Source organism: Rhinatrema bivittatum, chromosome 2 (assembly GCF_901001135.1).
Source record: "Rhinatrema bivittatum chromosome 2, aRhiBiv1.1, whole genome shotgun sequence".
Classification (NCBI taxonomy): domain Eukaryota; kingdom Metazoa; phylum Chordata; class Amphibia; order Gymnophiona; family Rhinatrematidae; genus Rhinatrema; species Rhinatrema bivittatum.
In genome coordinates, this window is record NC_042616.1 from 243,744,862 (window position 1) to 243,766,693 (window position 21,832).

At 45.4% G+C, this 21,832-nt stretch overlaps 1 protein-coding gene across 6 annotated transcripts in view; it reads right to left on the bottom strand.

Annotated features, from left to right (window-relative positions):
* Positions 1-21,832, bottom strand: part of NEK11 (NIMA related kinase 11) — a 567,803-nt gene that overhangs the window by 371,573 nt on the left and 174,398 nt on the right. For all 6 annotated transcript variants that reach the window (XR_003854561.1, XR_003854560.1, XM_029589337.1 and 3 more), the window contains one exon: positions 13,832-13,950. Coding sequence is in view for 4 of the 6 variants with exons in the window: in XM_029589337.1 (XP_029445197.1) it covers positions 13,832-13,950 (119 nt within the window). In the remaining 2 variants the exon portion in view is untranslated. The remainder of the gene's footprint in view (positions 1-13,831; positions 13,951-21,832) is intronic.

Below are 21,832 nucleotides of genomic sequence, written 5' to 3' on the forward strand. Positions count from 1 at the left end.
CCTTTTGTGTCCAACTACTTAAACAGGCCACTCACTTTGCTGCCTTAACTTCTTTACTTCTCAAGCAATTCTTGATGCACTCCAATCTGGCCTTCACTCTCCTCATTCCATGGAGACAGTCCTTGTCAAAATTTCTAGTGACCTCTTTATGGACAAGGCTAAAGGCCTCTACTTAACCCTTATCCTTCATGACCTATCTTCTCTTGGTTCTGACCCTACTTCACCTGACTCTGCTTGACCTCTGCTTGGTACATCGACTCTGCTTGACCTCCGCCTGCCCTGATCTTCCACCTGGCTTCCTGTCTCTGCTTGTTCACTGCCTGCCCCGACCTCTCGCCTGTTCCTGTTTCCGTTCGTCCGCTGCCTGCCTCGACTCTTGGTCCATCCAACACTACAACAGCTTCTCGTCTTCTGGTTCCATGCCTTGAGAGACCTGCATCTAATTCCTGCCGGCCCTGGTACCCAAAGGCTCAACCTGCGGGGAACGAGGGCTGGTATAGGTGAAGGTCCAGTTGGGTCGTCTTCTCCTGAACCGCTTCCCGATGATGAGGACCAACAGGGGTCCTCCCCTGGTGGTAGCAACAACCTCATCTCAGCTCAAGAGCCCACTTTTCCAATAATTTGATCTCACTATTGAGCCTTTGGCGGTGGCTGTTAGACAGCACCTGGACATTCAGGGATTTTGATTTGGAGGGCAGGCTCATAAAATCTCTTTGTATGCAGATGATATGTTAGTTTAATTGACAGCCCCTCGGGTTTCCGGCCCAGCTCTTCTCACTCTCCTTCTTAAATATGGTGCCATGTCTGGATATAAAATTAATTTCGATAAATCAGAGCTGTTTCTAACTGACCCAAAGATGGAAGTCCCAGAAAGTCTTTCTGAATTTAAAGTGGTGGCACATGGTTTTAAATACCTGGGGATTTTTGTTCCTAGGAACCGTAAAGAGATCTATGTCAAGAATTATGCCCACCTAATAAGTCAGTTGAAACAAAATAAGTTAGCATGGGAGCATTGGATGATTTCCTGGGCGGGTTGAATTAGCTTGCTTAAAATGAATCTGTTGCCGAAGCTTTTGTATTTTTTCTAGCATATTCCCTGTTCGATTCTGGTCACTATGTTTAATGATCTAAATAAGTGTATGTCTAAATTCATATGACAGAGTTGATAGGCCAGGATGAGGTTAAGTGATCTGTGACTGCCCAAGAACCAGGGAGTTATGGTGTTATCTAATCTTTTTATTACTAGACAGCTAGACTTATCTTCTTGAAAACATGGTTAACCTCTTGAGATGAGTCTTGGCTTATGACGGAGAAGATTCAAGCTGAGGTGGTCCATTTGGCAATACTTCCTTTCCTTCCTTGTGATTCTGTTGCGTTCGTACCTATTCTTGCCCTCGCTCCACCCTCTCTACCTTTGTGGCGACTCCCTTCGGCTCAGATGGACAGATGCAGCCGCGGCTTCTCTCCACCTCTTGGTCTCGGTATCCCCGGGCTGGCTTGACGCTACGGATCTGCCATGTTCCTGATGACATAAGGGCGCGCGCGCTCCAGACTTTGTACCAGCAAGGGCGCAAACCTCGGGGGCGTCCCCCCCGCCGTACTGATGTCTTCCATTTTCAATTTAAAAGGTCTTTGTTTGCTAACTACAAACGAGATAGCAAGGAACTCCAACGGGACTTGCTTCGGCAGTCCACGCTACTTTCAACTACGCTCCGAGTCAGCAAAGGGAATTCTTCTCCACTGCTCAGCCTTTTCAAACTTACCTGGAATACCCGCTCCTCGGGGGCTCCGCTCTCTCTATTCTTGATTTCAGATTGTTGGACGGGATCTGGTACTTGCTCCTCGAGGGCCTACGTTCCCAAAGACTCAGAAGACTCCTACTGCCTGGAGGCGATCGCAGACGTGAACACATTGAGTCCTATTACAGATAGGAACCGGTACTCGCTCCACGAGGGCTATTGTTCCTAATCGCTAAGGCTCCCTTCAGTCTAAGACGTTATTGCAGATCCGGAGATCATGAGTTACCACTGCAGATTGTGGATAGGAATTGGTGCTCGCTCCACGAGGGCCTATGTTCCTAATTCCTTTCTCATGCTCTCTTCTTCCTCAGAAAATATTGCATACCTATATCTTATGGATTATTATTACAGATTAACAGATAGGAACCGGTACTCGCTCCACAAGGGCCTACGTTCCTAAATCTCTCCTAGCCTCTCTTCTATTCCAGAAGCCATCCCATACACAGTTATTGTGAGTTCTATTTCAGACTGCTTACAAGAACTAATACTCACCTGCGGCTCCTGTTCCTGAATACTGAAGACTCTCTGTTGCATATAGAAGGCACTACAGAGATCTACTATTGTGAGTGAATCATCTATCATTGGTTATGCCCAGCATACCCTGTCTATTCACTACCTATAGTCTCTCCTTACAGCTCAACAACTCAGAGATCGTGGTTCCAGTATCAGAGGGTCTTCAGCCCTGCCGGGCATATCAACTTACTACTGCCACCTCTGGTGGTTCTACTTCCAGTCTAATAAAGAACTATCTGTGTTTGTCTAAATACTCCAGCCTAACCAGTGGTCCCTCTCAGGATCTCCACTTGAGGGCGCTGTCAACTGCCATCAGCCCAGGGATTCACTATTTCTACTAAGTGTTATTCCTACACTAATAAGAGCGGTATCATCATCTACCACTCTGTGGGAGCCAACCCACATCAGACCATCACTCCTCTCTCTGCGGAAGCTGATCCATATCAGATAGCTATCTCCCAGTGGAAATCATACAGGTTGCTGTTCATCTTCTACAGGAACATGGCATAATAGTTGCTACTCCTTCCCTCTGGAAGAGCAGAGCACTAACAGATTGCTACTCCTTAGTAAGATCCATACAGAGTGCTACTTCGCCCCCTGGCGGGGTGATCATTTATAGCTTGTTAACTCCTTCAACGGAGGTATCCAGCATCCAGATTCATAACAGATTACTAACTCCTCCCCTCTGGGGGAGCAGATCTATAACAGATTGCTAACTCCTCCCCTCTGGGGAGCTGGCCTCTATCAGATTGCTAACTCTTCCCCTTTGGGGAGCTGGCCTCTAACAGATTCCCCTAACAGTAGAAGAATTTGATTTGTCTAAACCTTTAAGGCAGTTGGATGGTCTGGAGGAATTTTTGAGTGATCCAGATGCTTATGTTAAGTGTATTTCACTTGCTGCATATCTGGTCACGCATCCATATACACTAGCATATGTGCACCCACACACCCGTTTGAAAGTTACCATCAAATAGCGCATATTCACACAAGTGCTGTTTCATCAGTCCCAGATATACAATGCAAGTAATGGTGTATGAATAAATTTGCTTGTATAAAAAAGGGGTGAGATGGGGCAGGCTGGGGCATTCCGGGGAGGAGCCAACATTTACACATATACAGGTGAATTTTCAAAGGAGTTATACATGTAAATGTAACATACTACCATAATAATTTTCTAAAGCCATTTACATGCTAAAAGATGAATTTTAAAAGCCTGGCACATGCCAAAACCAGGAGATACACGAATATGTGATGCGCGCCAAGCAGATTTTAAAAAGTGCCTGCTACGTGCACAAATGAAAAGTTAAAAAATGGGTGGAGCATGGGCATAGTCTGGATAGGGCATGAGAGTTCCTGTATTTCAAACTCAAATTTGCACATAAATACTTATGTGCACAGGCTCATGCCCGGGTCCCCTGCCGCGTAACTTTACTTCTGCTATGGAGGACGTGTAAGTAATAAAACAAAATAAATAGATAGATCGGCAGGGTTCTAAAGGTAGGGGCAAACAGGGGAAACAGGAGGCTATTATACTAAGAGGGTTTCAAAGTCCTAGCCCTTACCTGGGTGAACTGGGAATGAACCAGGAATACTGGAATGGGCATCGGAACTCATGTCTATTAAAATCCCCCCACTTACACAGTGGAAGTGTCATTTGCATGCATAGGCATATGTCCACTTAAAATTGCGTGCACGTGTGCGCGGTCAGTCTATTTTATAACATGCACACATATACTCACGTTGGTTATAAAATAGCCATGACCCTAGGTGTGGGCCGACAAACACGCTCACATATGTGCACTTTTAAAAGTTACCATCCCAAAGTGTATTTACATTGGTATATCCTATGGACAAGTCAATGGCATATATTGCATGAATTTTCAAAAACCCACTTACATGGTTAACGTGCATTTACACGTGTAAAATCTAGTTTTAACCCTATAAATGCTTTTGAAAATCAGGCCCATAAGGTGCTATTTTAAAACCTGTGATCGTGTCGCACATATGGCTGTTACCTGTGCATACTGTATTTATACCTGCTTATCAGGGTTAATTCTTTACAGCCAATTACTGATTGGGAGAGGGGGTCTGGGCAACCTTGTGGGGGGGGGGGGGGGGGGGGGGGGGAGTGCAGGCTGAAGAACTAGAGGGGTCTTGATGGCCTAGAGATAGACTGGGCAAATTGGTGGACTAATTGGTTAAACTGGCAATTTCCTTCACATGCACATATTATAGGAATTACGCTTGTAAGTTTGATTATTTACATTTACCCATGTAGTTCCCAAAGGAGACATTACATGCAGAGAAAGCAAGCATAATTTCTGCAAGAAATTTTCTAGGGGGCAATATTGGTGTAAACCCCATGGGTAAAAGTATTTGTGGAGTTTGCACTGATGTGAGCAGCTTTGATTATGCCCCCAAATTGATTACTTCCATTACTGAGAACAAATAACACACATTTAATATCATTTGACAGAGAAAATAACCTTGAATGTTATTATGTGCATTGAAACTGTATAATCAGTCAATGAACTAAAACTAATTGCTGTTCACAACTTGTATAGAAATAGTAAGAGATAATTACAGCCGCTAACCTGTAAAAAAAAAAATCTGAGCCAAGTAAATAGTGAAATATCTATACATATCCACATTTTTTATACTGTAAAAAAGATATGAAGCTGGTGTGGGAATATTCATCTCAGCCTCTCTGTATAATTTTTGAATGCCTCCAAGTTTCACAGAAGAAAAACTTGAATGACATGAGCTTTCAGAGAATGAGAATCAAATAATTTTATACAAAAAGCTATGTTAAAAAATAGCAACCCACAGAACCAAAACTAAAAATTACAGACGTGACTTTATAACAGCCTGCATAAAAAAATGTGGCAAATATGTACATAAGCTTAACAAATTTTCAAAGCATACTCATGTGACCATGTTTGCTTTCAGCATTATCCCACCAAAACTACTCACGTACAAGTACACCTGCAAATTTGTATGCAGACATTTTTCTACATAATTTACACATATACTTTTGAAAAGGGAAAAGTATGCACACAAGTGCAAATGCCTTCAATTTTGCCCCGCTCAACATGGGTACATTTCCACGCATACAGGACATACAAGCTTAAGTGCACCTGCATATCAGGCGGGCAATGTAATAACAGGCCATTTCTGTAGGAAAAGCACTGTTTTATCCGTGTTAATGGCTTGGAAAATCACCCTCCCTATTACCTTCCACTCTCATCAGTATCACGTAATTTCATTGCAGTAATTTCCAGTAGATAAAGTACCCAGTGACCAGTGGTGATTTTCTATTTTAAAAAATACAACTAAAGTAAAGGGGCAGGTAGGAGGAAACTGTCTGTGGCCTCTCTCTCCCCCTCATCCCCCTGATCGCCTTTTTTCTCCTAAGTGCTGGCTCATTAAAGAATATGCCCATTCTGTTTCTCCAACCCCTTCCCCTAGGGATGGACAGCCAAAAGTTTTTTATTTTTTGTGTTTCATTTTGGGGGTTTTCTATGTTGTTTTCTTCTTCCATTTTGTTTTAGTGCACAGTAACATTTTTTGTGCATGCTAAATTTAATTTAGTGTGCACTACAAAAATTTAGGGTACACTAATTGAAACAAATGGCGGCACAAGAGTAGGCTGCATGCACAGTGGCATGCAGCCTACTCTTGTCTTCAGCAGCTGTCTGGATGGACAGTGCCATTTGCTCCTGGACTCCTTCCTCTCTTTGGGGCCAATGCAATATTTCAGTGTTGAGCGCCCGCTTTCCTTTGACCTTACGTGTGCCCAGCACGTCTCCTGGGCCCAAGATTGAATATTTAAATGAGGGGTCGTGCTGCCAAGGAGGCGCTAAGGACAAATGTGTGCCCCTAGCGCCTCCTTGGCAGCGGGCGCCCAGGAGAGGTGGCTGTCAGGTGGCTGTCAACGGGTTAGGAAAACGGACGCTCATGAATTGAGCATCCCCTTTCCAAATGTGACCGCTGGCACACTTTATTTTTTTTTAAAACCTTTTGATTTCTCCAACTTAGTATCACCATGATATTAAGTCAGAGGATGTACAGAAAAGCAGTATTTTCTGCTTTTCTGTACACTTTTTTGGGCTGCTCAGAAATTAACGCCTGCTCTGGGCAGGCATTAACTTCTGAGGGTAAAAATGTATGCGTCAGGTGCACATTTTTTTTTTTTGGGACCTGTGGAGAATAGGTAATAGCTTCATCAACATGCATTTGCATGTGATAAGCGCTATTATTTTCACGGGGGGTTGGATGCACGTCATAGACGCACTAATCCCCCTTATAGCATAAGGGTATGTGGACGTGCATCCAAAACGCACATCCAACCATGGATTGAACAGTGCGCTTGGCTGAGCGCACTGTATTGCATCGGCCCCTTTGGTAGCTGACAGAATTGGCTCTACCAGGTGCCCCATGCCTGCACCACAAGCATTTTTAAAAATCATGGGCTGGCACCTCCTGGTAGCATTAGATCAGCAGCCAGGAAGTGCCACCCCAGAAATTTATAGAACTTTCATAGTGCCTTAGAAATGTGTGGCACCTGGAGATTTCCCCTACATCTACAGAGTCTGCTGCAAATTTGTGAAAGCGGAGTTGCTTACCTGTAACAGGTGTTCTCACAGGACAGCAGGATGTTAGCCCTCACATATGGGTGACATCATCAGGATGGAGCCCAATCACGGAAGACTTTTGTCAAAGTTTCCAGAACTCTGACTGACATCTACTGGGCATGCCCAGCATAGCACAAACCCTGCAACCAGCAGGGGTCCCCCTTCAGTCTCGTCTTATAGTAAAAGTACTTGCAAAAAATAAAATAATAAATCGTAAGCGAACCAAACTCCGCGGGGTGGTGGGCGGGTTTCATAAGGACTAACATCCTGCTGTCCTGTGAGAACACCTGTTACAGGTAAGCAACTCACAAGACAAGCAGGATGGTAGTTCTCACATATGGGTGAGTACCGAGCTGAGGATGCCCGAACAATGCACCAAATGTACCCAAAGACGTGCAACAGGCACAAGAACTGGGGTGGAATTTGGTAGAGGGCATCCTGAACCCTACCGGGTTGGCGGAAGGATGTTGGTACCTCAGTTCGCAAATAAGTTGCATAGCACAGACTGGCCGAAGATGGAATCTTGTGTGCCAGCCTTGTCTAAACAATAATGGGCTGCGAAGGTATGGAGAGAGTATAATGGATTGATTGATATGGTACTAACCTTAGGCAAAAATTTAGGGTGAGTGCGGAGTACTACCCTGTCATGCAGAAGTTTAGTGTAAGGCGGGTAGGTGACTAAGGCCTGTAACTCGCTAACTCTGCGAGCTGATGTGATTGCCAAAAAAAAAATCACCTTCCAGGTGAGATGGCGGAGATTGCAGGATTGGAGAGGCTCAAACGGCAGTCTCATGAGCCGTCCCAAAACCAAGTTGAGGTCCCAGGAAGGGGCTGGAGGGCACAGTGGGGGTTTAAGGTAGAGCAAGCCCTTCAAAAAGCGTGTTACAAGGGGTTGTACTGAAATAGGTACATCCCCGACACCTTTATGGAAGGTGGCTACCACACTGACATGTACCCTGATGGAAGAAGTTTGGAGATCTGACTCTGACAGATGCCAGAGATAGTCCAAAAATTTCGGTGTGGAACAAGTGAAGGGATCGATGGACATTGAAGTACACCATACCATAAACCTGTTCCATCTGTAACGATAAGACTGCCTTGCAGAAGGCTTTCATGAAGCTTAACCTTTCAGAGCCGGGTTGAAGAATTAACCTTTCAACATCCAGGCAGCCATTGAGGGGCTATCAGAATCATTAGCCCCTTGTCCCTTCACAACTTCACGAGAGTCTTCGAAATGAGTGGAAGTGGAGGGTACGCATAAAGGAGACCACTGGCCCATGAGAGGGAGAAAGAGTCTCTTGGTTGAAGGTGTTGGCTGCGAGTGAGAGAGCAGAAGTTCCCTACTTTGCGGTTGTGAATTGATGCAAAGAGGTCTTTGTGAGGGTAACCCCAATGTTGGAATACTGAGTCCGCTACAGTGGGGTTGAGGGACCACTCGTGCGGTTGAAAGGTGCAACTCAGCTTGTCTGCCAACACATTGTCCACTCCCGGCAAGTAGGTGGCCCTGAGGTACATCGAGTGGGAAAGGGCTTCCGCCCATATCTGTGCAGCTTCCTGACACAGGAGGTAGGAGCCTGTTCCCCCTTGCTTGTTGATGTACCACATGGCCACCTGGTTGTCTGTTTGAATCAGGATGACCTGGTTAGAAAGGTGATCCTGAAAAGCCCTGAGAGCATATCTGATTGCACAAAGCTCCAGGAAAATTATTTGGTGTTTGGCTTCCTCTGGAGACCAAATGCCCTGAGTCTGCAGGTTTGCAACATGTGCACTCCAGCCAAGTTTGGAGGCATCTGTTGTCAAAGTTATTTGAGGTTCTAGAGCCTGAAATGGAAGGCCTTGAAGCAGATTAGATTGGTTTATCCACCAAGCCAGCGATAAGCAGAGCTGGTTGGTGATGTGGACAATGGTGGACATTGGCTGAGAAGACTGAATCCACTGCGAATTTAGAGTCCACTGCATTACTCTCATGGCCAGGTGGGCCATGGGAGTCACATGCACCAAGGAGGCCATATCAGCCAGTAAGATCAGAAAGTGACATGCAATTGAGTGTTGTCGAGACTGCAGTCGATGGGCCAGAGAGGTGAGAGTGAAAGCTCAATCCTGAGGTATGAAGGCTTTCGCTTTTAGAGTGTCCAAGTTGGCCCCTATGAACGATAGGGTTTGAGAGGGAACTAGCCTGGATTTTGGATAGTTTATGAGAAACCCTAGGGAGATCAGGGTATGGCATGTGAGATGCAGAGACGTCAGTGCAGGTTGCTGAGTAGGGGCCCTGATCAACCAATCGTCGAGATAGGGGTAGATGTGGGCACTTTGACTCCTGAGAAAGGCAGCTACCACTACGAGGCACTTGGTGAAGACTTGTGGGGCAGATGCTAGGCCGAATGGTAACAACCGATATTGGAAATGTTTCGGGCCTATTAGGAAGCACAGGAATCTGCGATGTGACGGAATAATGGAAATGTGTGTGTGTGTAGGCGTCCTGGAGGTCTAGAGAGCAGAGCCAGTCTTCCCTTTGGAGAAAGGGAAGAAGAGAACACAAGGCCACCATCTTGAACTTTTCTCTTTGTATGTATTTGTTTAAGGTGCGAAGGTCCAGTATTGGGCGAACACCACCTGACTTTTTTGGTATCAGGAAATACCAGGAATAGAACCCCTGCCCCTGTTGGGAGAGGGGCACTGGTTCTATTGCTCGGGACTGAGGAGGAGGGAGACCTCCTGCTCCAGGAGCGGTGAGTGGTCAGATGTTCCCCACGTCAGCCGAGGTGGGGAATCCAGTGGAACAGAGAGAAAGTTGAGGTGGTAACCTTGGGTTATTACAGCTAGTACCCACTGATCTGTGGTGACTGTGTGCCATGGTTTGGAGTAGTGGCACAACCGGCCTCCGACGGGAATAGCTGGAAGTGGAGGCTGGGTACTGCTCTCTAGGAAGGAGTCAAAAGCCAGACGCTGGACCTGGCTGGGGGGCTGGCTGTGACTTCTGAACTCGAGGTTGCTTGGATTGGCCTTTTTGGTAAGGCTTAGAAGCTCGAGCCCTGGACGCCAGGGGATAGAATCTCCTTTGCCAGTAGAATTGTCTCTTGGAGTCTCTTCTAAAAGATCGTTTGGAAGAGGAAGAGAGATCAGAAGGCAGTGAGGAGAGCTGGCGCAGAGTCTCTTGGTGGTCCTTGAGCTACGCCACTGCTTCTTGAATCTTTTCTCTGAAAAGATTATCCCCAGCACAGTGCAAGTCAGCTAACCTGTCCTGTATTTCTGGTCTGAGGTCTGAAGACTTTAGCCAGGTCCATTTTCACGCACTAATTCCTGCCGCCAAAACTCTGGAGGCGGTGTCGAAGATGTCATATGCCGAACGTACTTCATGTTTGGCAGCATCTAGACCCTTTTGTGCTAGGGCATGAAGTTAGTCCTGGAATTGCAGAGGTAAGGCTTCAGAAAATTGTTGTGTCCCGCGGTCATGGCAGGCCACGACCGCGGTCCCCTACCTTGTCCGCGATGGCGACCCGCCGTAGCAGCCTCAGGGGAAACCCCTGACCGGGTGCTCGGTGCCCCGGCGCGGGTCCCCGGCCTGACCGTCAGGGGGAGAGCCGTCCCTGCTCTGCCCCCGCGCCGTTCCTGCAGCCGTTCCTCCACAGAGGAAATCAAAGATGGCCGCCACCATCTTTAGGTGCGAGGCCGCGCCGCCTTCACAAATTTAAAGGGACCTGATCCCTTTAACAAGCCTCACCTGTCCTGGATCAGCCTGAGCAGAAGAAGTATAAAAGGGAGCTTCCTCTGCTCATTCTCTGACTTGGCAACGTCCTCCAGCGCTGTCCAGTCTGCTTGCTTCAGTGAGCTCTTGAGCTTCGGATCCCTGTTCCTGTTTCGTCTTGGTCTTCTCAGTTCCTGACTTCGGATTGGCTTATGGTGATTCTCTGGTGTGCGACTCGGATTGGCAAGCGGTGATTCTCTGGTGTGACCTCGGACTGGCAAGTGGTGATCCCTCGGTGTGTGACCTCGGATTGGTAAGCGACAACTGTCTGGCACCTGATCTTGGACCCCTCCTGGACTCCATCTCCAAGGGCCCGCCTAAGTCCCAGCGGTACGGGTCCCTATGGGCTCCTCCTGGGGGGACCGCGGACTTCCAGGGCGAAGCTCCAGTTAGCCCTTGCACCGATACCGCGACTCCTCGGGGTCCACCTAAGTCCCAGCGGTCTGGGTCCCTACGGGCTCCTCCTGGGGGGACCACAGTCTTCCAGGGGTGAAGACACAGCTCCTCTTCTAGCCTAATCATCTGCCTGCAGTCGTCTCCGTCTCCAGAGCCGAGGGTCAGCTGCGCTCCTCTTCTGTTCTGCCTCGCCACCCGACGAGACAACCTACAGATCCTCCGCAAGGTATACACTCCTCTCATCGGCCCAAGGGTCCTCAAGCCTGAGCATAACAGAAATTCCTGAATCTTCGTAAACAGGGCCCTATTGTACTGGGTCATGTATAATTGATAGGAAGCAATGCGAGAGATTAACATTGACCCATGAAATACTCATCTTCCAAATGCATCCAGAAATTTCTGTTCCTTTCCTGGGGGAATGGAAGAGTGGGGTTTGGAGCATCGTGCCCTCTTCTGGGCCGACTCCACAACTACTGAATGATGATCTAGTTGAGCTCTCTGGAAGCCAGGGGCCGGCTGAACTAGATAGGTGGCATCTGCCTTACGGTTGATAGGTGCCACAGAGCCAGGGTGCTCCCAATTTCTCTTTAAAAGGTCCAAGAGGATGTCATGAATAGGGATAGATATGATTTCCTTAGGAGCATCGAGAAATTGGAGAAGTTGTATCATCCGATACCTAGAGTCCTCTTCGGTCTGAAGCTGGAATGGAATTGTTTCAGTCATTTCTTTAACAAAGTTGATAAAGGGCAAGTCATCTGGAGGAGAACGCTTCCTTTCATCAGGAGGAGAGGGCTGTGAAAGCAAATCATCTGAATCCTGGGATGAATCATCGGATTGTATGGCTCATCACCAGCTCCCATATGTTCATCAGAAGGGAGTAACGGTGTTATTCTGGAAGTTCCGGGCCTAGGCATCGATGCCTTGGAGATGGAACCGAAGACATCAATGGAGGCATCGAAGGCATCGATGGCAGCATCGACGGAGGATTGGAGGCATCGATGGAGGCACCGATGGAATCGGTGACATTGATGGATGTGTCGGTGGTAGCACTCCGGAGGGCGGAATGGAGATCAGTGATTCTTCTTCTTCCGATGACAAGGGTATCGGTGAGGAAGGAATCGGAGCCATTGGTTCCCTCAGATGCACCGGTGGAATGGCACCGATTAACTTATCCATTTTTGCCAATAGCGGTGAAATTTCCATGGGTATTGGATCGGTGGCTGGAGCAGGAACCAGCACAGGCATCAATGGAGGTTTGAACCCCTGGAGTGCTTTAACGATGGCCTCTTGGATCATCTGATCCAATTCCTCATGGAAACCCGGGGCATGGATACCCGGTTCCGGAGTAGGAGGCAGCACTGGTGTAGCCGGAGGGTCCACCGGTGAAGGTGGAATCACGGATCTCGGCACCTGTCCAGGTGGGGAAAGTCTCGGTGACCCACAGTTCAGGACTTTTTTGTCGGTGGCTCAGACGCCGTCAATGCCGAGGGCTTGCCTGTATCAGTGGCCTGAGCTTTTCGATGGCGGTGTCAATGTTTTTCTCGATGTTCTTTTCAGTCTTTCTCCTGAGGAGGAACAGAGGGGGGTCGACACCCGCGGAGTCGTCGAAGCCGGTCGGGCAGCAGTGGTTTCCCGGTGCTGGCGCGAAGTAGACGCCACTGGTTCAGACAACATCAAAGCTATCGATGGAGACAGGGTTTTTGGCCAAAAGAGAAGTCCCATCTTCTCCAGCCTAGCTTTGCGACCCTTTGATGTCATTTGGGCACATTTGGTGCAAGTAAGGACATCATGGTCGGACCCCAAACACATCACACAGACCGTGTGAGAATCAGTGATGGACATCGTTTGAGTGCAGTCAGGGCACAACGAAAACCCGACGCCATGGCCTCGACAAAATTTAGCCACGGTGCGGTCGATGGCCGGTAGGCTGCAAGGGAAAAACTCGACAGGAATCGACCGCAAGCAGGTAAAAAACTTACCGTTCGACCGCAGAGCAAAGATATCGATAAGGGGATCCCTGTGGGGTAAACAGTTTTTTGAAAATATTAATGAAGTTCCGTAAGGAAAAATTCCTGTCAGGAATCTCTGAAGAGCTCCTTAACCCGCGTGACTACTGCTGCGCAGAGAAAGAAGACTGAAGGGAGACCCCTGCTGGTTGCAGGGTTGGTACTATGCTGGGCATGCCCAGTAGGTGCCAGTCAAAGTTCTGGAAACTTTGACAAAAGTGTTCCGTGATTGGGCTCCATCCTGATGATGTCACCCATATGTGAGGACTACCATCCTGCTTGTCCTGTGAGAAAAGCACATTTTCCATAGTTGAAAAAGTTTCCAGGCGGGTGACCCAGCATGACCTGGCAGAAAATCACCACTGTCAACAGCCCCTTTCTCACAATGGCAACATCCTGTCAGACCCACTCCCTTAAAGATGCAGGAGCTCATGGGCTGGTGGCATTCAGAGCCCTGTAAAGTGGAATCGCCACCACCACCACCATCTACCCCTATCCCTGTGACTTTCAGGGACGAGTCTGATGGGATGCTGCCACTCAGGCTGACCGGTGCTTGTGAGAGGGTATTGCTGGGACAGAGAAGATGGTACCATTCTCAGAGTGACACGTGTTCAGAGAAAAGGCCTCTCCTCCCCCTCTCCGTTTTTCTTGGAGAGGAATACCCCATTTTTCCCACACCTCGGGGCACTCAGAAGGTAAATCTGACCTTACCTATATTAGAAGATAAAATTACTGTACCTTTCATGCATGTAGTTGACTCCAAGCAACAACTCAATGAACCACTCTACTATCTGGCTTTCAGTGAACATGTTCCCAGCTTTCTTGTACTCTTGGATTTTGAAGTCAAGGTCTTGGCCCTGAAAAAGAAAAGGTGAATACTGACATGTTTTGCAATTTTAGATCATCTCTCCAGATCATGTAATGGCATTAATCAAACCTGCACAACAAAACTGCAGAGCAAAGTAACTGCAAATGTAGAAGATGTGCAGGTCAGAGGTCTTATTTTGAAAAGGTTTCTCTAAAATATTTCAGAAAGAATCTAGACTTGAGTTCCCTCCAGTGTTTTACTTATAGGAAAAGCCTTTACCTAAATCATGCTAAAAAATATTGTGTTCTTTCCTGCTATAATGAATTTTATAAACTTAAGAATGTCTCATGATAAATGAATTAAAAATATATGCAGGACCTTATTTTCTAACCTAAACTATCTTAATTACCTTTATTGGCAGATTTACGCCTGCTGAAAGCAGATGTAAATCTGCGCGAGCCAGCGGGCTGCTGGCGCGCCATCACCCGACCCGGGGGCTGGTCCGGAGGCCTCGACCACACCCCCGGGCCGGCGCCACGCCCCCGGGCTCGCCGCGTCACACCCCCGAAACGCCGCGTCATTTACGGAACGCCCCCGACACGCCCCTTTTACAAAGCCCCAGGACTTACGTGCGTCCCGGGGCTCTGGGCGCGCCGGCGGCCTATGCAAAATAGGCGCGCCGGTGTGCAAGGGCCCTGCGCGCGTAAATCCGGCCAGATTTACGCGCGCAGGGCATTTAAAATCCGGCCGTTAATGTATTCACATAAATCTCTTATGAAATAGCAAATTACATGCGTACCTCTCGGCCCTGCCCGAAACGCCTCTAGACCACCTCTTTTCTGCACAGGTTTTGCATACAAAACCAAAAATACACACATACTTTTGATGTTTATAAAATAGCATATACATGAATGCAAGCTACTTCGATATATATATGCTAATTTGTACATGTAACCTCTCTGAAAATTTTCTCATATGGATATAGGAAAACATGATTGTTATGTGATACATTTTCAGTTGGGCATCTATAACTGCAGAGTTACATGCATGATTTCAAGCTTGCTCAAAATCAACATGATTTCAAATAGTTGTTACCCATACCCTTGAAGGTCAGGTTACTATGTGGCTAAATATACATATCTTATTTTAAATGGGGCACAAAGTTATGCATATAAAGGACACAGAGTTTACCTTTATAACTTTTTGAAAATGTAGGTTATATGCATAGATCTTTAACACATCCTTCCCCTCTCCGGAATGCTCATTTTTTGGTGCAAGTTAATTAATGCATAGAATGAAATTAGGAACATCATTTTTAGGCAGCGGAAAATTCACATTGACTGCATAGGACCAAGATATGTGCATATCTCTATTTTGCACACTAAAGTCCCAACTACGCTTTTGAAAATTGTCCCCATCTATATGTCATGTAGATATATAATGAGTATGAACAGCATCACTAGATAGGTTTTTATTTATTTTGTGGATTTTGCAAAAGGACAGTTCCATTCCAATGTTTATAATCAAAACTAATTTATTCCTAGACTGAGGGGTTTCTGGCAGTGCTAAATAGTATTTCCAATGTCCATAACTTAGCAATGAACCTATTAAGAGCATCCATACAAGTGCTGCCGATGGTAATGGTAGGCACAAAATAAGGGAACGTTCAAAAATGTATATTTAATTTCCTGCTAAACTACCCAATGCAGAACCCAGTACAGCTCTGTAACATCCTCTTCTTTAGATATTTAGTGAAATGGGCTCAACAAGGAAGGAATCAGTGTCCATGTAAGGGCAGTCTCTAGGAAAATAAGGTTCATGCTTCCCTAGATCAAAAGAAAAGACAAAAGTGTTCCTGTTCCTGGGACAAAGACATCCTCTTTCAATTTTCTTAAAGCAGAAAAACTTAACAATCCAAAACCTGTCTATGTTGAAATGCTCCCCTGGAGGAATAAAGTACTATATTATTTAAAAAGCTATTGTTCTCTACCATGTGCCAAATTTGTTCCCTAACCACAGCTTTTGGAGGCCCTTTCATGGTATACTGGCAGATTAGGTTAAAAGATAACTGGGAGTACAAAACTCAAGACCTGAAAAAGCAAACAGCATTATTTACTTCTGGAGTTATCACACCATACAAAAATGGAATACACGTGGATATACATTATCTAGTCAGCAATCATATGAATGTAAGAAGTTGCCATACTGGGTCAGGCCAAGGGTCCATCAAGCCCAGGATCCTATTTCCAAGAGTGGCCAATCCAGATTACAAGTACTTGGTAGATTCCCAATCATTAAGTAGATCCCATGCTACTGATGCCAGTAATAGCAGTGGCTATTCCCTAAGTCACCTTGATTAATAGCAGTTTATGAACTTCTCCAGGAACTTATCCAAACCTTTTTTAAACCCATCTACACTAACTGCCTTAACCACATCCTCCAGCAATGAATTCCAGAGCTTAATTGTGCATTGAGTAAAACAGAATTTTCTCCAATTTGTTTTAAATGTGCTAAGTGCTAACTTCATGTAGTACCCCCTAGACCTATTATCTGAAAGAGTAAATAACCGATTTACATGAAACTGTTATAGTCTTCTCATGATTTTGTAGACCTCTATCATATCCCCTTCTCAACCGTCTCTTCTCCATGTTGAAAAGCCCTAACCTCTTTAGCCTTTCCTCATTGGGGAGCTGTGCCATCCCCTTTGTCATTTTGTTCACCCTTCTCTGTACCTTCTCCAGTGCAACTATATCTTTTTTTAGATGCAGCGCCCAGAATTACACACAATATTCAAGGTGCGGTCCCCGTTTTATTCACCATTCCCTTCCTAATAATTCCTAACATTCAGTGTTGAACTGCTACTTTAACAAACAGGAAGGAAACAAGAGATATTTATTTTAAAAATAAGAATGACATTTAATAGTTTATTGCAAACACAAAAGGAAGCTACACTAGCAAAACATTAATTATTAGTGAACCTATTTGGTTTATTTCTAAGGCTGTTCTTTTTAGGAGTCTATGCTTTAAATCAGTTCACAGACCATCTGTCAGATACAAATGATAACCCATTAAAATGAAAAGGATTATAAATATATTTTCCAAGTGCATTTATTTTTAGTCCATCAGGGTAGACTCCAATTGATTTTTTGTTTATACGTATATCTCTCTATATATTATAAAATTATATGGGGCTCCGGATGAGCCCTGTGGTGCATCTGTACATGCATGTGCATACACATAGTGAAGCTCACCCAAAGCTGGTAATGGGCTGGCCCACCACAACTGCCACAGAAGGCCTCAGACAACTGAATAAGGTGCAGCTGGACCATCACCACAGTGGTGGCAGCAGTAGCAGTAGTAGAAAGGCTAGTGTGGTTTCCCAGGCTCTAAGAGTGGAAAGAGAGAAGAGGCAAAACAGCAGTGGTAGAAATGCTGGTGGGTTTCCCAAGTCTCACCAATGGCAAGAAGGCAACACCCGAGGTGGGGCGGGTTGAATGGGAGGGGAGGAGAGAAAGACAGGAGAAAGGGTGAGTGAGAGGCATGGGAGAGGAGGTAAATAGTGAAGAAAGCTATGTGTGAGGGGAAGAGAAGACGGGGAGGGGGTGAGTGAAGGGAATGGGGGAGGAGGTGAAAGGAATGGGAGAGGAAATGACATGAGAGGAAAGGGAAAACAGGAAAGAGGTGAGAGGTGAGAGGGGAGAGGGGAGAGGGGAGAGGGGAATGAGAGGGAAGAGAAGGCAGTGGAGCAAAGAGAGAAATTGATAGCAGAAGAGGTTATTAAGAGGGAAGGAAGGAGAGGAGGGTGTGAATGAGAGGAGGAAAAAAGGCAGGGAATGAGTAATAGGAAAGGGAGGGAGTGAGTGAGATGAGAGGAAAGGGAAGGAAGGGGAGGGGAGGGAAGACAGGAGAAGGGATGCGAGGGAAGGGACTGGTGAGCACCTACATCAATAGGAGGGGTGAAAGAGAGATTTATTTATTTATTTAGGAGCTTTTATATACCGATGTTCATGTACTGGTACATTTCACGTCGGTTTACATAAAACCAAAGTAGGAAATTACATCGAAAAATAAACATCGAACAATCGAACATTGTGTCAGACAAGAAGTAACAAGTCATATTTCAAACAACATGAGAACTTATAGATTATGCTGGGAACTTTTGGATGGAGCTGGGGACAACTTAAAGGTTAAACTTCAAATTAAAATTGTTATTACAAAATCAAATAAGAGTCAATAAACAGATGTGTAAGATGAAGGGATGTGTAAGGGAAAGGGAAGAGAGGGGAGGAGTAAGTGAATTGAGGGGAGGGGTGATAAAAATGGGAAAGGGAAGGGAAAGGATAGAATAGGAAGAGTAATATGCAATAGTAAGATGAAGTAAGTAATGAAGTAATAGTAAGATGAAGAGATGTGTAAGGGAAAGGGAAGAGAGGGGAGGAGTAAGTGAATTGAGGGGAGGGGTGATAAAAATGGGAGAGGGAAGGGAAAGGATAGAATAGGATGAATAGCTCTAACCTCTTCAGCCTTTCCTCATAGGAGAGCCATACCATCCCCTTTATCATTTTGGTCGCCCTTCTCTGTACTATCTCCATCACAATTATATCTTTTTTGAGATGCAGGGACCAGAACTGTACACAGTATTCAAGGTGCGGTCTCACCAGGGAGCGATACAGAGGCATTATGACATTTTCCATTTTATTCACCATTCCCTTCCTAATAATTCCTAACATTCTGTTTGCTTTTTTGACTTCCACAGCACACGGAGCTGAAGATTTCAATGTGTTATCCACTATGATGCCTAGATCTTTTTCCTGGTTGGTAGCTCCTAATTTGGAACCTAACATCATGTAACCACAGCAAGGATTATTTTTCCCTATATGCAACACCTTGCACTTGTCCACATTAAATTTCATCTGCATTTTGGATGCCCAGTCTTCTAGTCTCACGAGGTCCTCCTGCAATTTATCACTATCTGCTTGAGATTTAATTACTTTGCATAATTTTTTGTCATCAGCAAATTTAAGCACCTCACTGGTCGAGCCCCTTTCCAGATCATTTATAAATATATTAAAAAGCACCGGCCCTAGTACAGATCCCTGAAGCACTCTACTGTTTACCTTTTTCCACTGTGAAAACAGACCATTTAATCTTATTCTCTGTTTCCTGTCTTTTAACCAGTTTGCAATCCACAAAAGATTGCCGCCTATCCTATGACTTTTTACTTTTCTTAGAAGTCTCTCATGAGGGACTTTGTCGAATGCCTTCTGAAAATCCAGATATACTACATCTGCTGGTTCACCTTTGTCTACATGTTTATTCACCCCTTCATAAAAATGTAGGAGATTTCTGTGGCAACATTTCCCTTGGGTAAATCCATGCTGGTTGTGTCCCATTAAACCATGTCTATCTAAATGTTCTGTGATTTTATTCTTTATAATAGTTTCCACGATTTTTCTCAGCACTGAAGTCAGGCTCACTGGTTTATAGTTTCCTAGATCTCATCTGGAGCCCTTTTTAAATGCTCCTTGTGACCTTGGGCAAGTCACTTTACCCTCCATCGCCTCAGGTACAAAACAGATTGTAAGCCCTCTGGGGATAGAGAAATACCTACAGTACCTGAGTGTGATATCTCAATTGAGTTCAAATGTCGGTATATAAAAAAAAATAATAAAAATATCTGATATAATTCCTTAAATAAATCATAAGTATTTTTTCCTCTAGGTCTGGAAGGAACCACCCTCCTTATTGAGGACTTTAAAATATGAAGAGATACTGTAATTATCTTACTTTCTTGTTTATTTTGAATTATATAATGGTATTATGATATTGAATGAAAGCAATCTCTTCTTTTTTTTTCCTATCAAGATTTGTTCTTGTAATTATTGTAAACTGGCATAAATATAAAATTAAAAAAAAAGAAAGAAATCCCATTGAAATCTCCTATAACTACTGCACCACCAATTTGGTTAGCTTCCCTAATTTCTCTTAGCATTTCACAGTCCATCTCATCATTTTGGCCAGGTGGACAGTAGTATACCCCTATCACTATACTTTTCCCCAACACACAAGGGATTTCTACCCATAAAGATTCGATTGTGCATTTAATCTCTTGCAGGTTTTTTATCCTGTTGGACTCTATGCCATCCCGGACATAAAGCACCATACCGCTACCAAGTTATTCCTCTCTATCATCGTATTATAATTTGTACCCTGGTATAGCACTATCCCATTGGTTATTCTCTTTCCACCATGAATCTGAGATGCTAATTAAGTCAATGTCATCATTCACTGCTATACATTCTAATTCTCCCATCTGGCATTAGCATACAAACATTTCAAAGTGTGGTTTTTGTTTGTAATAACATTCTGCTTTCCAGCTGACAGGGATAAATTGGAATCTTTTAGTTCAGGTGAGTTTTTAATTATAGGCACTTGGACTACTTTTCTGTTGGGATGCCCTAACTCTAATGCTTCATTAGTATTCTTCAAAGATACCTCCCTCTGAACCATGCGCTGCTGAGCAACTGTCGACTTTCCCCTTTGTTCTAGTTTAAAAGCTGCTCTGTCTCCTTTTTAAAGGTTAGTGCCAGCATCCTGCTTTTACCCTGGTTAAGGTGGAGCACATCCCTTCGGAACAGACTCCCCCTTCCCCAAAAGGTTCCCCAGTCCATTACAAAACTGAATCCCTCTTCCTTGCACCATCGTCTCATCCACGCATTGAGACTCCGGAGCTCTGCCTGCCTCTGGGGACCTGAGAGAACCAACAAGGAGCATTTCAGCGAATGCTCTGCTTTTCAGCTTTCTATTTAAGAGCCTAAATTTGGCTTCTAGAACCAGCCTCCCACATTTTCCTATATCGTTGGTGCCCTCATGTACCACAACAGCCGGCTCCCTCCCCAGCACTGTCTAAAATCCTATCTAGGTGATGCATGAGATCCATCATCTTCACACTAGGTAGGCATGTTACCAGGTGATCCTCACACCCACCAGCCACCCATCTATCTACATTCCTAATAACTGTATCACCAACTGTGACGGCCGACCTAACCCTGGGAGACACAACCTCAGTTTTGGAACAGGGGCCCCGACACGGCTGTGTTTCCCATTGGGCTGCGTCAGGGAGACAAAGCACGTAAATAATCTTCTATCAGGAGTTTCAAGTGAAAAATAATCTAAAATGAATGGCTAAATAACATAAGGGAGCCTTAATTCACTAAATTTAGTGAGAGCCGTGACTGCATGGGAAAACACATCAGAGCCGCTTGTGAGTGAGAGACAATTTTTTATGACGAATAAATTCCAATGGGTACTAGTTAGTTCTAGAGAAGGGGTCAAATGGCACATACCATGGGCGCGCAGGAAACTCCCACCACAGTCAGAAGAGCGTAAGCAAGCTTTAAATCATGGGACTAAGGCCTGGATTCACCATTCTATCGCAGAATGGTGAAACCAGCGAAAACGGGGGACGGGGGGGGGCGGACCTGCGAAAGCCAGCAGCCTTCGCACCACCGCGGTGTTTTCGCTGCCGGCTTTCGCACCCAATAGTGCCACCGTGAAAGGTGGTGCTATTGGGCGTGCTACTGGCGATGATAAAGTTACTAACCTTATCGCCGCCAGCGAAGACAGCGCCGAGTCCACCTTCTCTCTGCCCCGACTCCTCCCCTCGCCACCCCGACTCTGCACCCAGCATGCTATCGCACGCGAAAAGGGCCTTTTCGCGTGCGATACAGGCTTATAGCATGCGATAAGCCTTTGAAAATGACCCCGAGTGAGGAAACAGAAAACCTTGTGAATTGAAAAGAATTGCGGACCATGGGCTTTTAGAAGCTTAGTAATCTTCAAAGAGAGTTTAGACAGGCAACCATACAAAGAAGAAGTTGTATCATTGGCTGTCTAAAATCTCTTTGAAGATTACTAAGCTTCTAAAAGCC